Source organism: Drosophila mojavensis, unplaced genomic scaffold, assembly GCF_018153725.1.
Source record: "Drosophila mojavensis isolate 15081-1352.22 unplaced genomic scaffold, ASM1815372v1 contig_16, whole genome shotgun sequence".
Taxonomy (NCBI): Eukaryota; Metazoa; Arthropoda; class Insecta; order Diptera; family Drosophilidae; genus Drosophila; species Drosophila mojavensis.
In genome coordinates, this window is record NW_025318693.1 from 7,936,968 (window position 1) to 7,953,453 (window position 16,486).

The 16,486-nt window shown below is 42.4% G+C and overlaps 2 protein-coding genes and 1 long non-coding RNA gene across 8 annotated transcripts in view; 2 read left to right on the top strand and 1 right to left on the bottom strand.

Annotated features, from left to right (window-relative positions):
• Nucleotides 1–1,993: 1,993 nt before the first annotated feature.
• Nucleotides 1,994–4,105, top strand: LOC6573065 (actin, indirect flight muscle). The gene is made up of 3 exons (XM_001999124.4): nucleotides 1,994–2,103; nucleotides 2,421–3,361; nucleotides 3,421–4,105. The coding sequence occupies exons 2-3, from the start codon at nucleotides 2,437–2,439 to the stop codon at nucleotides 3,624–3,626; spliced, it is 1,131 nt and encodes a 376-aa protein (XP_001999160.1). The 5' UTR covers nucleotides 1,994–2,103; nucleotides 2,421–2,436; the 3' UTR covers nucleotides 3,627–4,105.
• A 2,164-nt stretch (nucleotides 4,106–6,269) lies between these two features.
• Nucleotides 6,270–16,486, bottom strand: part of LOC6573064 (A disintegrin and metalloproteinase with thrombospondin motifs 20) — a 42,690-nt gene continuing 32,473 nt past the window's right edge. For both annotated transcript variants that reach the window (XM_015166732.3, XM_032733579.2), the window contains 16 exons: nucleotides 13,345–13,759; nucleotides 12,972–13,270; nucleotides 12,252–12,757; nucleotides 12,035–12,184; nucleotides 11,823–11,972; nucleotides 11,175–11,758; nucleotides 10,934–11,119; nucleotides 10,729–10,857; nucleotides 8,844–9,070; nucleotides 8,506–8,786; nucleotides 8,248–8,449; nucleotides 8,013–8,177; nucleotides 7,772–7,951; nucleotides 7,330–7,698; nucleotides 6,616–7,266; nucleotides 6,270–6,551 (listed from right to left, as the gene is read on the bottom strand). In XM_015166732.3, coding sequence (XP_015022218.1) covers nucleotides 6,453–6,551; nucleotides 6,616–7,266; nucleotides 7,330–7,698; nucleotides 7,772–7,951; nucleotides 8,013–8,177; nucleotides 8,248–8,449; nucleotides 8,506–8,786; nucleotides 8,844–9,070; nucleotides 10,729–10,857; nucleotides 10,934–11,119; nucleotides 11,175–11,758; nucleotides 11,823–11,972; nucleotides 12,035–12,184; nucleotides 12,252–12,757; nucleotides 12,972–13,270; nucleotides 13,345–13,759 — 4,593 coding nt within the window. In that variant the 3' untranslated portion in view covers nucleotides 6,270–6,452. The remainder of the gene's footprint in view (nucleotides 6,552–6,615; nucleotides 7,267–7,329; nucleotides 7,699–7,771; nucleotides 7,952–8,012; nucleotides 8,178–8,247; nucleotides 8,450–8,505; nucleotides 8,787–8,843; nucleotides 9,071–10,728; nucleotides 10,858–10,933; nucleotides 11,120–11,174; nucleotides 11,759–11,822; nucleotides 11,973–12,034; nucleotides 12,185–12,251; nucleotides 12,758–12,971; nucleotides 13,271–13,344; nucleotides 13,760–16,486) is intronic.
• LOC26528068 overlaps nucleotides 9,578–16,486 on the top strand; it is a 41,056-nt gene continuing 34,147 nt past the window's right edge. For 4 of the 5 annotated variants that reach the window (XR_006356635.1, XR_001449553.3, XR_006356637.1 and 1 more), the window contains exons 1-3: nucleotides 9,578–9,729; nucleotides 9,786–9,818; nucleotides 9,893–10,052. This is a non-coding gene — a long non-coding RNA (uncharacterized LOC26528068). The remainder of the gene's footprint in view (nucleotides 9,730–9,785; nucleotides 9,819–9,892; nucleotides 10,053–16,486) is intronic. The other variant, XR_006356636.1, reaches the window with a different exon arrangement.

Sequence of the window (16,486 nt, forward strand, 5' to 3'; positions counted from 1 at the left end):
TGTTAATTAAACATTATTTTGGCAATTGCAATTAGAAAAAAAAAAAATTAGAGAGATGTTTGAACTAAAACTTAAATGTAATCTACCTTATGCTTAGACTATTAAACTAAATTAAACTATTGCTTTTAGTTAGTTTATATTTATATGTCCATATTAGATGCTCTAGAATAGCTTATAAATGCTATTATATTAGTTTTATTAATGAGCTTGGAAAACTATCATTAGTTATGCCTTTTAGCTTGCGACGATTATATAATAATATAATACATATATGAAAAGTATTTTTTTCACAGTTAACTGTACTATTTTCCAAATAACACTTTAACGTTTTTTTTTTAAATTATTATTTTAATATTGAGACTTTTAAAAGATGAAGCAAATTTCATACCGTATTTAATATATTGTATAAATGTATACTCAGACAAAAATTTCTATGACTTGTATTATACATTTCATTTACGACAATGCTGTAATAAATGCTCAAACTCTAAGTGCAAGAAGTCTTTAATGATTCGCTATTTTATAGGCTAATGATATTTGTATAAAAACAAGCAATAAATAAATAGTTTAAATAACTTATATACTATAGTATATTGAAATAAAGTATAAAACAAGTGAATCACACACACTACAAAAAAAGAAAACATACATAGAATATACTAAACCATATTTTTTGAACTTAATAAATATTGAGAATCGAATCGTCAACTTAAAGCACGAATTATGATGCCGAAAGGTCAAACCATTCATTTCAGATAGAGCATTAAGTGATCCCAACTAATAGTAAATCAATTAAGTGACGGATTGGGGGGAATTTCATTAAATCACTTCCGAGCAATTGACATTTATTTTAGGATCACTTGTGGCTATATATAAGTATTCATTGTAAATTTATATAAATATCTTGCCACGCAACAAAGAAAACGAACGAAGCAAAATCTGCATAAAAGGACAAATTCAAATGGCACGAGTAAAAAAGAGCAGAAGAAATCTATGAAAAAATGCAGTGAGAAATTCAAATACCTAGACAATAAAAAATGCATTCAGATGCATCTCTCGGCGCTCTGTGGCTGATTTTGGTAAAATTCAATTAATTGGCATGCAGATGCGCGACGCGGCTATTTCGCAACTTCGTCGAGCCGAACCAATGCTTCCTCGAGAAGCTCTCGCGGATAACAACCTTGATGTTGATTTATAGTTGTCTATGTGCAGTGACGGCGTCTATTTTGGTGCCGTTGCCGTTGCCGTTGTCGTTGCTGCCTGCCTCTGCCACGCTGCCGCGATGCTGCGTGCCTGCGTCCCTGGCTATTGCTCTCCTGCTCTTTCTCTCACTATCGGACCTGCTCTATCTGCTCAGGGTCCACGGTTTGCCAATTGTCTTGCAGCATCTGTCGGTCCTTCTAAGGTTCGTTTCTATTTTTCGAATTGGCAACGAGGTGAAGTATCTTCGTACTAGTTGTACGGCGCCGCCTGCAACGTGTGCCGGAGGCGGGGGCGGGGCAGGGAGATCGGCTAATCGAGTGACGTGCTCTCCCGGCCACGCATATTTGCTTATCAGTCATTCAGATAGCTCGCAATCAAATTGCCCTGCAGAGTGCGTCACCGTGTCTCTCTTTCTCTCTCTCTACAACTCTCTGCATATACCCTACAATTCGCTGCATATTTACGCTATAGGGCACAGTAACAATATTATTATTGTCTCTCAGATAATATCAATAATCATACAATAAGTAAATACAAGCTAGCAAAGTCTTCATGGAGCCTGCATGCAAAGTCAGGTCAAGACTGTAGCGTATACAGCTGGTGCATATAGCCGAAGGTGGCCGCTCGGCAATTAGGAAAACGGCTTATATGGATCGATTCACATTGAATGCGTGGCACCGCTTTCGCTCTACTCAATTTCTCTGTCGCTCTCCCAGCGAATTTCTGCTTGGCTGCCAACTAATTGAGTTCTCAACTCAATTCGGCATTCCCCGATGCGAGAGCCTTCGATATAAAGACAGCAATTGGCCAGCCGCGTGCCATTTGTTGTTGAGTCTAGGAGCCAACAAGAATCGAACGTGCGATTTTAATTTTCATCAACTCCTTTCGTTGGCCTAAAAGGTGTGTGTTACTCTGTGTATGTGTGTGTGTGCATTTCTTCAACTCAAAGGACTACATATGGATTAAAATTCAAAAACTAATTGCAAATGGAATACGTGCTACAAAATATTGACTTCAATTTAGGATTATATCTCCAATTTATCCATTTTGCAACTAAACTTCTTAGACTCTAATCAGAAATTGTATTATGTCATCTCAAATTGGATTGATGAAACAAAGACTGCACTCTCAGTAGCAATTCTTAAAACTGCATACATATTCTGTCCTATATATCACATGTCAAGTCCATTGTATAACGATCCCATCTATAATTGCAGATAAACAACTGTCAAAATGTGTGACGATGATGCGGGTGCATTGGTTATCGACAACGGTTCGGGCATGTGCAAAGCCGGCTTTGCTGGTGATGACGCCCCCCGTGCTGTATTCCCCTCGATTGTGGGTCGTCCACGCCACCAGGGTGTGATGGTGGGCATGGGTCAGAAGGATTCGTACGTGGGTGATGAGGCGCAGAGCAAGCGTGGTATTCTCACGCTCAAATATCCCATTGAGCATGGCATCATCACCAACTGGGATGACATGGAGAAGATCTGGCATCATACCTTCTACAATGAGTTGCGTGTGGCCCCCGAGGAGCATCCAGTATTATTGACAGAGGCCCCATTGAACCCCAAAGCCAATCGCGAGAAGATGACTCAGATTATGTTCGAGACTTTCAATTCGCCAGCCATGTACGTTGCCATCCAGGCCGTGCTTTCCCTGTACGCTTCCGGCCGTACCACTGGTATTGTGTTGGACTCCGGTGACGGTGTCTCCCACACTGTGCCCATCTATGAGGGCTTCGCCCTGCCCCATGCCATCCTGCGTCTGGACTTGGCCGGCCGCGACTTGACCGACTATCTGATGAAAATCCTGACCGAGCGTGGCTACTCCTTCACCACCACTGCCGAGCGTGAAATTGTGCGCGACATCAAGGAGAAGTTGTGCTATGTGGCTCTGGACTTCGAGCAGGAAATGGCCACTGCTGCCGCCTCCACCTCGCTGGAGAAGTCGTACGAGTTGCCCGATGGCCAGGTCATTACCATTGGCAACGAGCGTTTCCGTTGCCCCGAGGCTCTGTTCCAGCCCTCGTTCTTGGGCATGGAGTCGTCTGGTATTCATGAGACTGTCTACAACTCGATCATGAAGTGCGATGTCGATATCCGCAAGGATCTGTATGCCAACTCTGTGCTGTCCGGCGGTACTACCATGTATCCAGGTAAAATATAACGACTCTCCTGATTTTAAAATCCAATCTGAATATATTTGGTGTTTTAGGTATTGCTGATCGTATGCAAAAAGAGATCACCGCTCTGGCCCCATCGACCATCAAGATCAAGATCATTGCGCCACCTGAGAGAAAGTACTCCGTCTGGATTGGTGGCTCCATCCTGGCTTCTCTGTCCACCTTCCAGCAGATGTGGATCTCCAAGCAGGAATACGATGAGTCTGGTCCCGGCATTGTGCACCGCAAGTGCTTTTAAATCTTTCCCGCGTAGCGAAAGATCAACAAAGACAACAACCAGGCTAGCAAAGTCACAAACCAACACCAACACCAACACCGAAGACCGCGAGCTTTTCACCAACGTCAGCGCGCTGCACATTGGGCCAAACCAGCATAGAAGCAGAAGAAGACAAGGATAACAACAACAATCTAGTGTTACTCAATCATTATGATCACAACAATAATAACAACAACAACAACAACAAGAGGCTAAACAAAACACTCTTCGAGCCATATACCCAAAAATATACCAAAGAAATAATATGACCACAGGCGAATTTCACATTGAAGAACTTTGGAGTGAAATTTGCTGAAAGTGCGAAAATATTTAAATATTTTATAAACTTATCTAAACTGTATATGAATGAGCTTTTAATCGTAGTCAGTGGAATAAAAGCCAAATATATATCTTCCATTAAAACTATAAACATTTTCAATAAAGACAATTTTTTATTTCAATTACATATGCTTCTACTATATTGTTAACAACATGAATATCATTTTCGGTTTAACAATTTGTTTTTTACATAGGTTAAATTACTGTTGTAGATATGCTTAGACATTAATCAATTAATTAATTAATTAATATATATAATACCAAAATACGTTAAAATTTAATTGGGCAGGGGGCGTGGGATTTACATTAATTAGGATTTACATTAATTATGTCAATGATATGAATTGATTTGGCAGTGACATTTAATGCGGGTTTATGTAATCATGAGAGGATCTACATCTGCTGTTTCTGGCTTTTTGGATTGGGTGTCGAAATTCCTAAGTATGAGTATTCTTGTTTCAAGTTAACGTACGTACGTATAGGTAAATTTATACATACATATATATAAACATATATATATATATATATATATATATATATATATATATATATATATATATATATATATATATATAGTACACATTTAATCGTACATACAATTAATTACTTTACTAAAGTTAGTCATAGATATACAAATATTGTATAATGCGGCATTGCACTCTGTTTAGTTAACTTAAGGTGTTATACTTTCATTAAGAATATCTGAATATATTCGGATATAGTGTCCTGTATACCCGAGTCAAATAAATCGAATTAGAAATTACGGTAATCCAATTTGGAATTAAGACTTTAAAGATGGATCCAACAATATAAAAAAATATTTAAAAATTATTATTCTATTTCTTTTTTTTTACATTTTTGGTGTGTTTTGATTTCGAAATTTTGTATAGATATATGATAATCTATATATATGTATATATAGGTAATTCAAGCCATTTATGCTTAGATTTTATTTTTGTTTTAATGTTAATTAGATTAACAAACTCCGTGACATGATTCCACTTAAAACATTTTCCTTGCTCAGAACACATAGGATTTCAATAGAATTAATTATGTAGTCTACTGTTAGCTTCTATATTTACAATTTCTTATAATTTCTATGAATGGCAATGAAATATGCTACATTTTTTCTTTTACTAAATTTTTGTAATTTTTTTGTTTGCATCATTATTATTATTATATATATATTTTTTTTGCAGCTTTAAGTTTTTTATAGGCAGTTTCTTGTCCACGTAATATTGAACAACTCATATATTTAAAGACCCATTTATGGTCCGATTAATTTAACATTTCGATGGACATTACTCAGGTCTCAAAAAATGCCCGACTGAGATTCGAAAATACTTTTTTTTTTTTTGTTATTCTAAAAGTCGTTAGTAATTTAACTAGCTAACTAAATATATTTTCATGAGTGTGCGTGTGTGTGTGTGTGTGTTTGTGTTAGTGTATAAGCATGGGTGTAAATCGTTTTAATACTATTCAATTTGTATGTTTTGTGCAGTTTAGATAGTAGGTGTAGCAAATCAAACTGTTTAAATGCACTAGAATCGAGCGACCATAAAATCGATTCTCATAATATAAGCACCAAAAATTCATGAGGCCCAGCAATTTGGGCAACAGCACCAATCATAGAACATTTTGATGGGTTGGACACCTTATATATAGAGTTTATGCACAAGCATACAAACAAGTGAAAACATTGCATTCGGGCGTTACCAACTGCAGCATACTCTTCACATCCCATTTTCTGATTTGCCACACCCTCAATGGGTATACATGTATGCATAATATTTTTGTGCAAATTATTAGAGGATGCTATAAGCAATTTATTCGCTAAGTTTTGAGTTTCTAGCTCTAATACTGTAGAAAATTCAGTTTTTCCTGATTTGCTGATTTGCATATGCTCCAAATTTAAAAAAAATCGCGTTCATACGGACAGACAGACGGACATGCAGAAAACCAAAATACTCATTTCACTTTCGTGAATGAGTATAAAAACAACTGCGATATCAGTTGAGTTCACTAGCCTCGCTCTCTCTGTCGCCCTTTTTGTATCTCTTTAACTTGTCTCTTGGGTTTACCGTTGGTTAAAACATCTAAGGGTTGAGGCCAGTTTTGTAAACGCCCCAAGGCTCAAATCCCCCGACCAACAATAAACAAGTGAGAGTGCTCTAGTGGAGAGTGCTCGACTGGGAGATACCCTAAGATTCTCCAATATGCGGGGCAGCGTAAGCGAGTCGTTAGGCACCGAAGTAAGTATGAAGTTGTTTTGGGAATCTTCCAAAAACGGCTCATACTTACTTCGGTGCCTGGCGACTCGCTTACGTTGCCCGGCACATCGGAGGCGCTTAGATAACCATTTGCAACTTTTTTGTTGTCTAACTTTTCTCCCATGCATGCTCCTGCGTGAGCTCTTTGTACAAGGCGTCCAACCCATATGCTCTACTTTCAATTGCTGCGGGCGCATTATCACAGAACATCCACGTACAGTCCGGAAGCGGGTGATATGTGACAGCGCCCGCAAAAGCCACCACAAAATGCTCGTCGTGACGTCGAGGCTGTGTTGAACTGCAAATGGAATAGGGATAGTTAGTTAAATGATTGTTTAAGCTCCCTCTGCGATAAGGCTTACCCTGCTGGCTTGATGCATGACCGCACGACTGCCATACGTGTTCCACACGGTGCCCGGACGCAAGGAAAAACCCGTATGCTCCAGACTGATAGAAAAGTCTCCCTGGGGGCAGTTCATGTTGCGATTGTAGCAATCGCCAGCTGATCCCAGCGCTTGGCGCTGACCCCTCGATTCCGCAAACTCGAAATCGTTCTCGATGATCCTCAGGTCGCTGATGTTCAGCCGCAGCTTGGCAAAGTGCGTCCGCCCCGAGTTTTGATCGTTGGCATACTCGTGGGCTCTCGAGGCCGGCGGACAGCTGTCGATCAGCCGCGTCTTGTACTCATAATAGATGGAATAGTTCTCCTGCGGCTTCACCGTAATATACTCTCGTGGCGTCCGACTGGTCATCTGATGGCAGTAGATGCGCACCTGCCGTGAGCCCACCTGCAGGGTGTATTCGCCATCCTTGTAGACGGAATACATTTGCTGCACATCGGCGCATGTCTGGGCCCGGCGCACCTGCACAGCCCTCGACTGATTACTGCCGCTGATGCTCCTTCTTCGGCAGCTGGGCGGCGGCGTGCACTTCACCTTCGCCAGTCTGCTCGTCTTGCGCATCTTTGAGTCGTAGTAGTAGCTGCGTCGCTGCTCGTAGCCTGAGCAGTCGCACTGGAACACCAAACAAAATCGAGTTATAAGAATGATTGATTGATTGATCGATCTTCCTCTTACCGGTCTGGTCACCTTGGTGCGAACTCTGGCACAGTTGGTGCATATTTTCCTGTGGATCGGTCGCTTTTTGGCATCGCAGTGCCTGTCGTCCACCGTATTGCCGGGCCACGCCTCGCAGTGCACGTACCTCGTCTGGTACTCCTCCGTACAGTCCTTGGTGCAGCGCGTCCACTCGGACACATCCCATTTGCAGTTGATGAAGCACTTCTTGCTGGACTTGCGCAGCGATGGCTTGCGCACGCCCAACGCTTTGCAGAAGGAGTCAGCCACGTATTCTCGCCGCTTGGGCGTGCCGCGCACCTCGGACTTGTAGACGCGGGCGCACTTCTGCAGCTTGCGCTTGATGCCCGATCCGCACACCACCGAGCACTAAGGATAGTTAATTTTGGTATTATAAATAGGTCTCGTTTACCGTGCCATACTGTGCTCCCTCCATTCTTACCTTCTCCCATTCGCTGACGTACTTGATGTGGCAGCAATTGCGCGCCGCCTTGGGCATCCTGTCCTTCGGGCAGTAGCCGCCGTAGCTGCTCGAGCAGGTCACGGTGCGGTTCATCTTGCACCAATCGCTGCACTCGCCCCACTCTCCCGTCACCCAGGCAATCACGGAGCGTTGGTTTATCTACAGAATTACGAGTTCAGATACATTACAATTGCACTTGCAATGCGGCCTCAAATCTCACCATCGGATCCGGATAAAAGCGACAGGGCTCCATGTTGCAGGTGCGCAGCAGATCATTCAGTGCGTACTTGGTGCGCGGATTGCACAGTTCATCGCTAACGGGCGTATGGTTCAGATAGCAACGCACCTCTCGCACTTGGGTACCCGTGCCACAGGTCTTGGTGCACTGCATCATTAAGTGGAAATATATTATTCAATATGGCTTGTGATTAGCGCAGTTTACGCTCTCCACTTACGGTTGACCAGTCCGTGTAGTTCCAGCAGCCCTCGCGGCACTCCTCGTGGCGCACAATCTCGAATTTGGCCTGGCAGAAGGACATGTCCACGATATTCGTGCGCTGAATATCCGGGAATGTCTGGATACAGTTGAAGGTCTTCTCACGCACGCCCAGCTCTCCGCAAGCCGCGGAGCACTCTGATATGCTCGTCGTGTTCAATCTAAGTGTAGGTTAGGTTAGCTATTGGAGCTGAAGGTAATCGCAATGTCAACTCACGTTAGGATGCAGTCCGTGTTGCAGCTGCGTGACTCCGCCTTCGGCTTGGCCGACTCCTCGCAGAACTGGGAGGACACCTTTAGACCTTGGGTGGTGCTTATGCAGGTGGCCTGGCGATGCATTGTGCCCTGGCAGAGTGAGTCGCAGCTGCTCCAAGCTGGCATTTGCCAGCGATAGATCTCCACCTCAGCCTCGGCAATGAACGGCTTGTCCAAAGTATAGGTGTACGAAATGAGTACCGTATTCTGATCCTTGTCAGCACTCAGATCAATCGAGATGACCTAAACACCCACAGATAATTAGCCAAACAATACAAAACCTAATGCGACTTCGCATACCTTAACAATCAGGTCACGGGTCAGCTTCCATGAGTAGGTGGAGTTGACGCGCTCCACGGTGCTGTTGGAGCCATTGTAGTCGAGTGTCACGCCTGCATAGGTGGTCTTCTTGGGATAGGGCGTTACCACTTTGTCGTTGTTCAGCAGATTATCATGATTGTCGTTGCTCAACACAATGTAGTTCTGATCGGGATAGCCGGGTTGGGTGATAACAATATTTGAAGCACCTGCATGAATAAAAAACAGAATATACATTATACAATATATGTGTGTATATAATATGCAAATCACAATGCTTATCTAGAACTGCTAGCAATACTTTAGATCGTTCAAAATAACAAGTGAGACTACTCTAGCTAATAGATTCCGACTAGTATATACCCTTGGTACGAAAATCCGAAAAAACTCAAGTTTTGTGGTATTTAAGTTATGGCTAAAAAAGGAACTAAAAGGATCGATTATTATCCATAATGGAAACAAAATATTTCAAATAATATAAATAAATAACGATAAACAATAAACGATCATGCGATATTAATTTGTATTAAATTAAATTAAAAAGCTAAACAAACAGAAAATGACAAAGATATTGGTAGAAAAGGAGAGAAACAGTTAGAAAGAGAGAGAGAGAGAGAGAGAGGAAGAGAGACAGCTATAGCTGTTAAATGCAGCCCTGCAACCAACAATAAGAAAAGTCATTTCCCAACCAAATAGACAAATGTCGATGCTAATTAACAGCGAATGTTAAAAAGAGGAAGATGTGTCAGATTGGACTCGATAAAAAGTTTGTAAACGATTAATCAAACACGTGAACGTGACCGGATATACAAATTTGTCTAAAATTTAATGAATGTAACTTTATGAAATTGTATTCTTGCATATGAATGTAAATATTTTGTAAATGAATGCTTCACGTGCTAATAATAAAAATTATTGATTTAGTGCAGTGTGTGTTTGTGTGTGTGCATGGAAAAGGTATGTTTGTACGGCAGTTTTGTTTTTGTTTTTTTCTTTGATAAGAGCTTTGCAATTCAAATCAATTTTTATAGACAACTGCTGGCGACCTCCGGCTTGAACCGGCGCCAATGCCCCGTCTGTCGATTAACCAGCAATCAGTGTGTACGTGAGGCGCCTAGGTGCACTGGGAAGATCAACAGCTGATCAGCCGGGAGCAGCAAGCGACACAAGTTACGTGTTCCAGCAAACAAGGTGAGTACAAAAAAAAAAAAAAAAAAAAAAAAAAAAAAAAAAAAAAAAAAAAAAACATGCAACATTTATAAGCAAGTACGTACATACATATGTATGTACATGTTTGTATATGTGTATGTGTGCATATGTAAATTTTAGCTGGTTTTTGGCTAAGGGCGTGGCTCCCAATGACTCAATTGGGCATCAAAATTGAATTAATAAAAACTATTTAATAGCACATTAAGTCGCGCAACGCATAAACACTTACCATTAGCATTCATTCATCAAATCATTAGCCAAAAATTTTATTTTTAAATTTTTTCTACATTTTTTTTATAACTTTTTTGTACCCATTACGAATGAGAATTGAAGTTATATTGATTTTGCTAGAGTGTAGGTAACAAGCATAGCTGGTTATATTTGGTGTATATATTCCTGATCAATAGATCCATTTATTTCTGTTTTTATTAAGAGAAAACATGAGCTCTTATTGATACACAAGTTTTCCTCAAGAAGTGTGTGCTCATTATGATAAATATATTTATATGGTTAGCTTAGAGTATCTGTTAGTCGAGCAACTTTGACCAGAGCTCACCAACTTGTTATATTTCTATGTTTCTTTGTGTTACTTTCTGCCGCTTGACAACCAGCGAGAGTTTGATGATCGATAGAAGTAAGAACTTTTGGAGGTACACACCTTTTGGTATTGTCGCGACATAGAAGAGGCTCTGTGAGGGTTTCTTTTGCTTCAGCAAATCTGAGACGTACACGTTTCCGGTGTATTCCTCGCACGTATCGTTGCGTCCCTCGCAAACACCGCATTTGTCTACATGGCAAAAAATGAAAGAAATCAAATTAATGATTTGAGATTTTTGAATATAACTACGACTGCGACTAGTTACCTAGCTTGGCAATGGAGTTGAGTTCGTTGTCGCAGCCTGCCGGCCGGCAGATGCCGTTGACACACTTGTCAAAGCTGTCCACGTTGCAGTTGGTGCCGTCCGTGACGACGTCCTTCAGCAGAAAGTAGGCGGTGTTGTCCTCGATGCGGCAATACAGCTTGCACTTGTCCATCTCATGGGTATTCACTGTGGAATGAACTGGTTAGTGAATATGACGCGCTGAGCATTCGAGTGCACTTACGTCCATATTTCGGTACCCACTTGGAGGACGGGCTCACGCCCGGAATCTTCTTTTTGCCGTACATATCGTAGCACTGCTGCTCGCGCGGCTCGACGGTGCCTGGCGGACAGTTGTGGGTGTTGCAGGAGCGGTACTTCTTGCGGCTGCCCACACAGTACTTGCCACCGTTTTGGGGCGCTGGATTGTTGCACTCACGGCGCGAGTGTTGCACGCCGCCGCCGCACGACAGACTGCAGGGCGTGAAGGCGTCCCAGGGACCCCAGCCGCCGTGCACCACGCGTAGCCCAGTGCCCGAGCGTGGCACACACTTACCCTTCTGACACCAGAATCCGTTCTTGCTGTTGCTGTTGCAGGGCGTGCCATCTGCCCAGGGCAAGTTGCTGGAACGGCAGAGCCCATTGGGATGCGTGTTGGCGTTGCAGAAAAGTTTCTTGCACTCCACCTCCGAGAAGCAATGGGTGCTCTGGTTGCCATGTATCAGACGACACTGATGGTCCAGCGAATAAATCTCTCCTGGCTGCTTCGTGCTCTCTTCCCTTATGTACGAGGATGGCGTGTTCTCCAGGCAAGACTTGTCCATTTTTCTAAACCGAAATTAACTAAACATGAAAATTATCTGCTATATGTGCAAATTGCTTAAGTAATTACTCGAGAAACTCGGAGACATAGTGCTGCGAGCACTTGGACCATGACCACGGATACATATTGTCGCCCATGACGCTGGACATGATGTGCAGCGTCCCCGACTTCATATTGTACGGCTTGCAACGGTCGTCATCGTCGTGCGGCATGTTGAAGCTAAAGAGGCAAAGATTGGGCTATAATCTGGGGGTAAAACTAGCGATCCCAATTGGACTCACATGTGGCCCAGCTCGTGGGCAATCGTAAAGGCGGCGGCCAGGCCATTGTCCTGCACAAAGGAGCAGGAGCGAGCCTTGCAGAGCGTGCCCAGCTCGGCCAGACCCAGAGTTCTGCAGCGCTCGTCCCGCTCATTGTTGCAAATCTTATCGCTGTAAACAACAAAGGGGAGAGGGATTAGTAGGCGATTACGCCGGGACTCGTTGGGTCTTCAATTACCGCGTGATAAGTATGCTGGTGTCGTAGTGAATGCCCCTTCTGGTTAGATCCGAGCAGAAGTTATTGAGTTTCTCGTTGGTGGAGCTGGCATGTTCGGGTCCGTGGTGCGCATCCGAGTTGAACTCCACCAGATTGAGCAGCGACAGCTTTATGGAGTAGCCAATGCTGGCATCCGCAAAGATATTCGATACGATTGAGAACAGCGTGAGAATGTAGGACCTGAGGTCTTTGCCATGGAACTCGAACATGGTGCTGTCAACGGCAATGAGCACCTCCAGCGTGTAGACCTGATTGTCCAGATTCGGAAAGTGGCGCTTTTGTCGCGTGAGCCGCTGTGGCATGCTCGCCGCCATGTCGAGCGCCGCGAGCTCCAGGTCAAAATCGGAGACAGCGTGTCTAGGACTGCGCTGCGAGTGCCGCCAGACGCGATGCAAAATCTGGTCGCTGTCCGTCTGATTGACCGGCTGAATGAGCATCGTGCCGAAACTGGTTTTTATATAACCAGTCTGTGGAATAGGGGCAGGGCAGGAGTTGCATATAAGCTAATTAGTAGTCATATTCGGCGATATATAGATAAGCATAATTTTCGAAATGCTAATTTAATGCAAATCGCTTTCTGAAGGTCTCAGCTCCAACTGATCTCAGCCATCTGACACCTGGCACCTGGCACCTGGCACCTGTCGGCGTTAATATTCATGTTTTGTGCTGTCATTGACTTACCATGCCGCCGCAGAGAGAGACGGCCACTGCTGATTGATTATCGCCATCCACGTAACCCTTGTAATAGCAGCCCAGAAAGTGGCCGCTCTCCTCCTCCGGCTCGTGCTTCGACTCCTCGGTGTGATTGTTGAGTATGCGAATCACTCGAAATGTGTTCGATGGTATGAACGAGGTGTCCTGGTGCAGCATGAGGTGCAGCACCTTGCCGAACACGTGCAACAAGTACTCCGGATGTGGATCCCAGATCTGGCTGGACTGTCTGCGGAACGTGCCCGTCATGCTGAAGGCCGAGGTCGTATCTGCAACGATACATACATAGCCAGGCACATTTGTAGGCGGAACTCAGTCCAAGTGCTATTGGCGAATCACTTACCCTTCAGGCTGCTGTTGGTGCTGCTGCTGCTGCTCTGTCGTTTCGATTCGTAGAGCATATCCTCGGCATTGAGGCTAATGTTGTGTATTTTTTGTGGCGTTACAAAGGCGCTGAGATTGTCGCTCTCCGGATATTGTAGACTGTCAAATTTGTAGCCGTTTTCCGTAACGCGTTCATCGCTCCGGTTGATAATAATCGTGTCGTTTAAAAAGTTCATGGGCTCTTCCACCTCATATAGGCGCTTGGGACTGCTATCGCTGGGCGTGCCGCAAATGAAGAAGATAAAGAGGCCGAACAGGCTCAGCAAGAGCGCAACGCTGATCCATATTAACGCGTGCTGGCGCCAGTGTGTCGACATGTTGCGGATATTTTTATGCTTGTAGAACCACCATTCGCAGGTCTTCTTCAGCACAAGCTGCAAGAGATGCAAACACAGACAGTTGAGAAGAAAGTCAAAGTCGAGGCAGAGCTATGGCGAGACCTAAATGCAATATCGTTTGTCGAGCTCACGATACGCTCGAAAGTTGAAAGTTAGTGGCATTCTCTCACATCTTAACGGCCGATTGCAGCGCTCGGGGCCCAGCCGGCGGCAGAGCTAGCTGACTTGGGCACGTTCCACTCACCCGCAAGTAAGTAAACATTATCATTAAGAGCTTCAGATTGGCCGTTGAACCCATTGATTTGAGTGATTATTACTCTGATACACCTATTGTGTATCGATCGACTGACGGCCGGCTGCCTTGGCCATCTGTTCTGCATCATCAACAGGTTGCAAAGCAAGCGAAAATATTTCAAATATATTTAAGCATATATCAGCAGCAGTAAGAGTCGAGTTTCTGTTATATCTTATATATATCTTTTCTTATTGATATCATATTTAGTTATTAGGAATTAGAATCAATATAAAATTATGCACTGGGGTCTTGGGCTTGTGATATTATATATTAAATTAGTTATTCGAACAAATTAGCATTGTTTACTCTTTATAAAATATTTCATTTAATTATTTATCTTAGCATCAGTAGGAGTCGATCAAGCCCTGTTCGTCTGTCTCTTCTTCACATAGGAGCTGTAGGTGAATAGGTTGCAGCTAGGGTAGCTCAAGCTTCTATTAAGCAATCTATATATTTTCCAATTATTATTATACAATATATGCTAATAGTTATTTGAGTTATTTGGAATTATTTACATATGCTAGACTCCCAATAAAACCTGGAACCGTTTTGTAGTGAAATTTTACATATCGATTTATCGCCTACTCGATAATTGTAGACATGAGACTGTGTCCAGAATTACTGTTAGTCTCCGTGCAGGCTATAACTCTAAAAATGGCATTTAGTCTGAATTTCGCAGCCCAGTCGCCAACATGCTCTTCGATTCCTCTGTGCTGGCTGCAGTCAAATAATGTAAAATAATAATAAATTACGGACTGCCCGGTGTGCCATAATGTGCGAGTGTGCCAAGAGCAAATAAATAAAAATTAATAAACAAAAGAAGAGGTGGAACCGAAATGAAACGAAGCAACGGCTAAGTGCCCCGCGAGCAAACAATTTATAGATATACCTATGTGATGGCTTTAATTTGTCTTGATGGCTATTGTTGCTGTCGTTGTTGTTGTTGCACCTCTTGGGCGCCGCGAATTTGTGAAATTTGTGCATTTAGCGTATCGTGATCAATGTGGCTTTTAAATGTGGTGTCGAAAATTTAATTGAAATTCGCCAAAAATATGCACGAAATTAGTTGCCAAATCATTTTTGGCTCAATAATGACGCATTTTACATAATTTGACGGCAGCTCTGTGAACTCTGTGAACCGGTGAGCCATTTCTTATTTCATTATGCCATCAAATGGACGGACGCATCGCACGTGTCTCTCCTCATTTTTGTTATGTGTGTGTGTGTGTTTTTTTTTTCCACCAAAACTGGATGCCAAGGCGCGCCCGTGTCCACGGATTTCCGCTGCGTTCCGCCACAATTTACGATTATGGAAACGTAAAACCTTCAGCTCGATGACAACTCAACTCAACGCAACGTTCGTATCGCCATTGACCTTTTACGTTAGCTATTATTGGAAATAGTTCAAAATGATGAGCCATTAAATTGGCACAGCTTTTGATTTAACGAGCACACATTTGCGAATACCAAATAATATATAAATGTGTGTTATTTAAATACCCTAAATCCATTGAAAATTCGAATTTAGAGTATAGCGACTTTGTGTTCAGGTATGTTACAGGTAAAAGAAATGAATCAGAACCCTCATCTGTCGAACTGTCTGTCTGTCCTCTGAATCGAAGTTCAGTTACCAGTATAGTTAATATATTTATATACTTTGATAATGGTCAGTGGATTTGCATCCATACAGCTAAAGCACGTGGCGATTCGCTTACGTATGATCCCAGTGCCTGCACTTGTTTCGGATTCTATTAATAGAATCAAAATTCAATTGTTCGCTGCGTCTTGAGAATCGGATTCGCCACTGCACAATCGGACTGCGAAGTGGCGGTGGTCGTAAAGGCGATGCATCTGATTGGGGGAGACCGAGGCTCGAGCCTTGAGCGTTGATTAGCAAATTTTTGTTTTTAAATACATTTTTCTTTTTATGCTCATTGATTGTGACAATGCTGCATGACAAAAATCTGAGCAGCGTCACAATCAAAAAATAAAAAAATTATTAAATATCTATACAATATATGCATTCATATATTTGTCTATATATGCATAGACATTAAATTAGCATAGACATCAAATTTGATGTAGTTCCGTGTGTGACTGGATGAAATTCCTAACTAGAGCTGCTTTACTTCTTTTATCTTTGCAACAAAATATTCGAAATATAGATTGTATTCCTATTTCCTTATATAATGCGGTACTATCCCTTTAATAGTTGCCTACTTATCTGAGGCATATTGCCAAAAATATATATTATAAAAGATTCCAAACACAAAATAAAAAAAAATATAAAAAAATAATAAAAAATAAATTATGTTGATTATTCACAAATTGTCTTGGCGCTACACACACACTTTCATTTTTATTTACACCATATATGTAATTACATTTCATTCGAACTTTGTTTACATTTGATTCACAAAGATCTTATGTTATTCACTGATTCACTATTAGCAAGAGGGAACTCATAT

Coding starts and splice junctions, on each gene's coding strand:
- LOC6573065 (XM_001999124.4), top strand. CDS start 2,437: ATGTGTGACGATGATGCGGGTGCATTGGTTATCGACAACGGTTCGGGC. Junction 3,362..3,420: donor CGGTACTACCATGTATCCAG/GTAAAATATAAC, acceptor TTGGTGTTTTAG/GTATTGCTGATCGTATGCAA.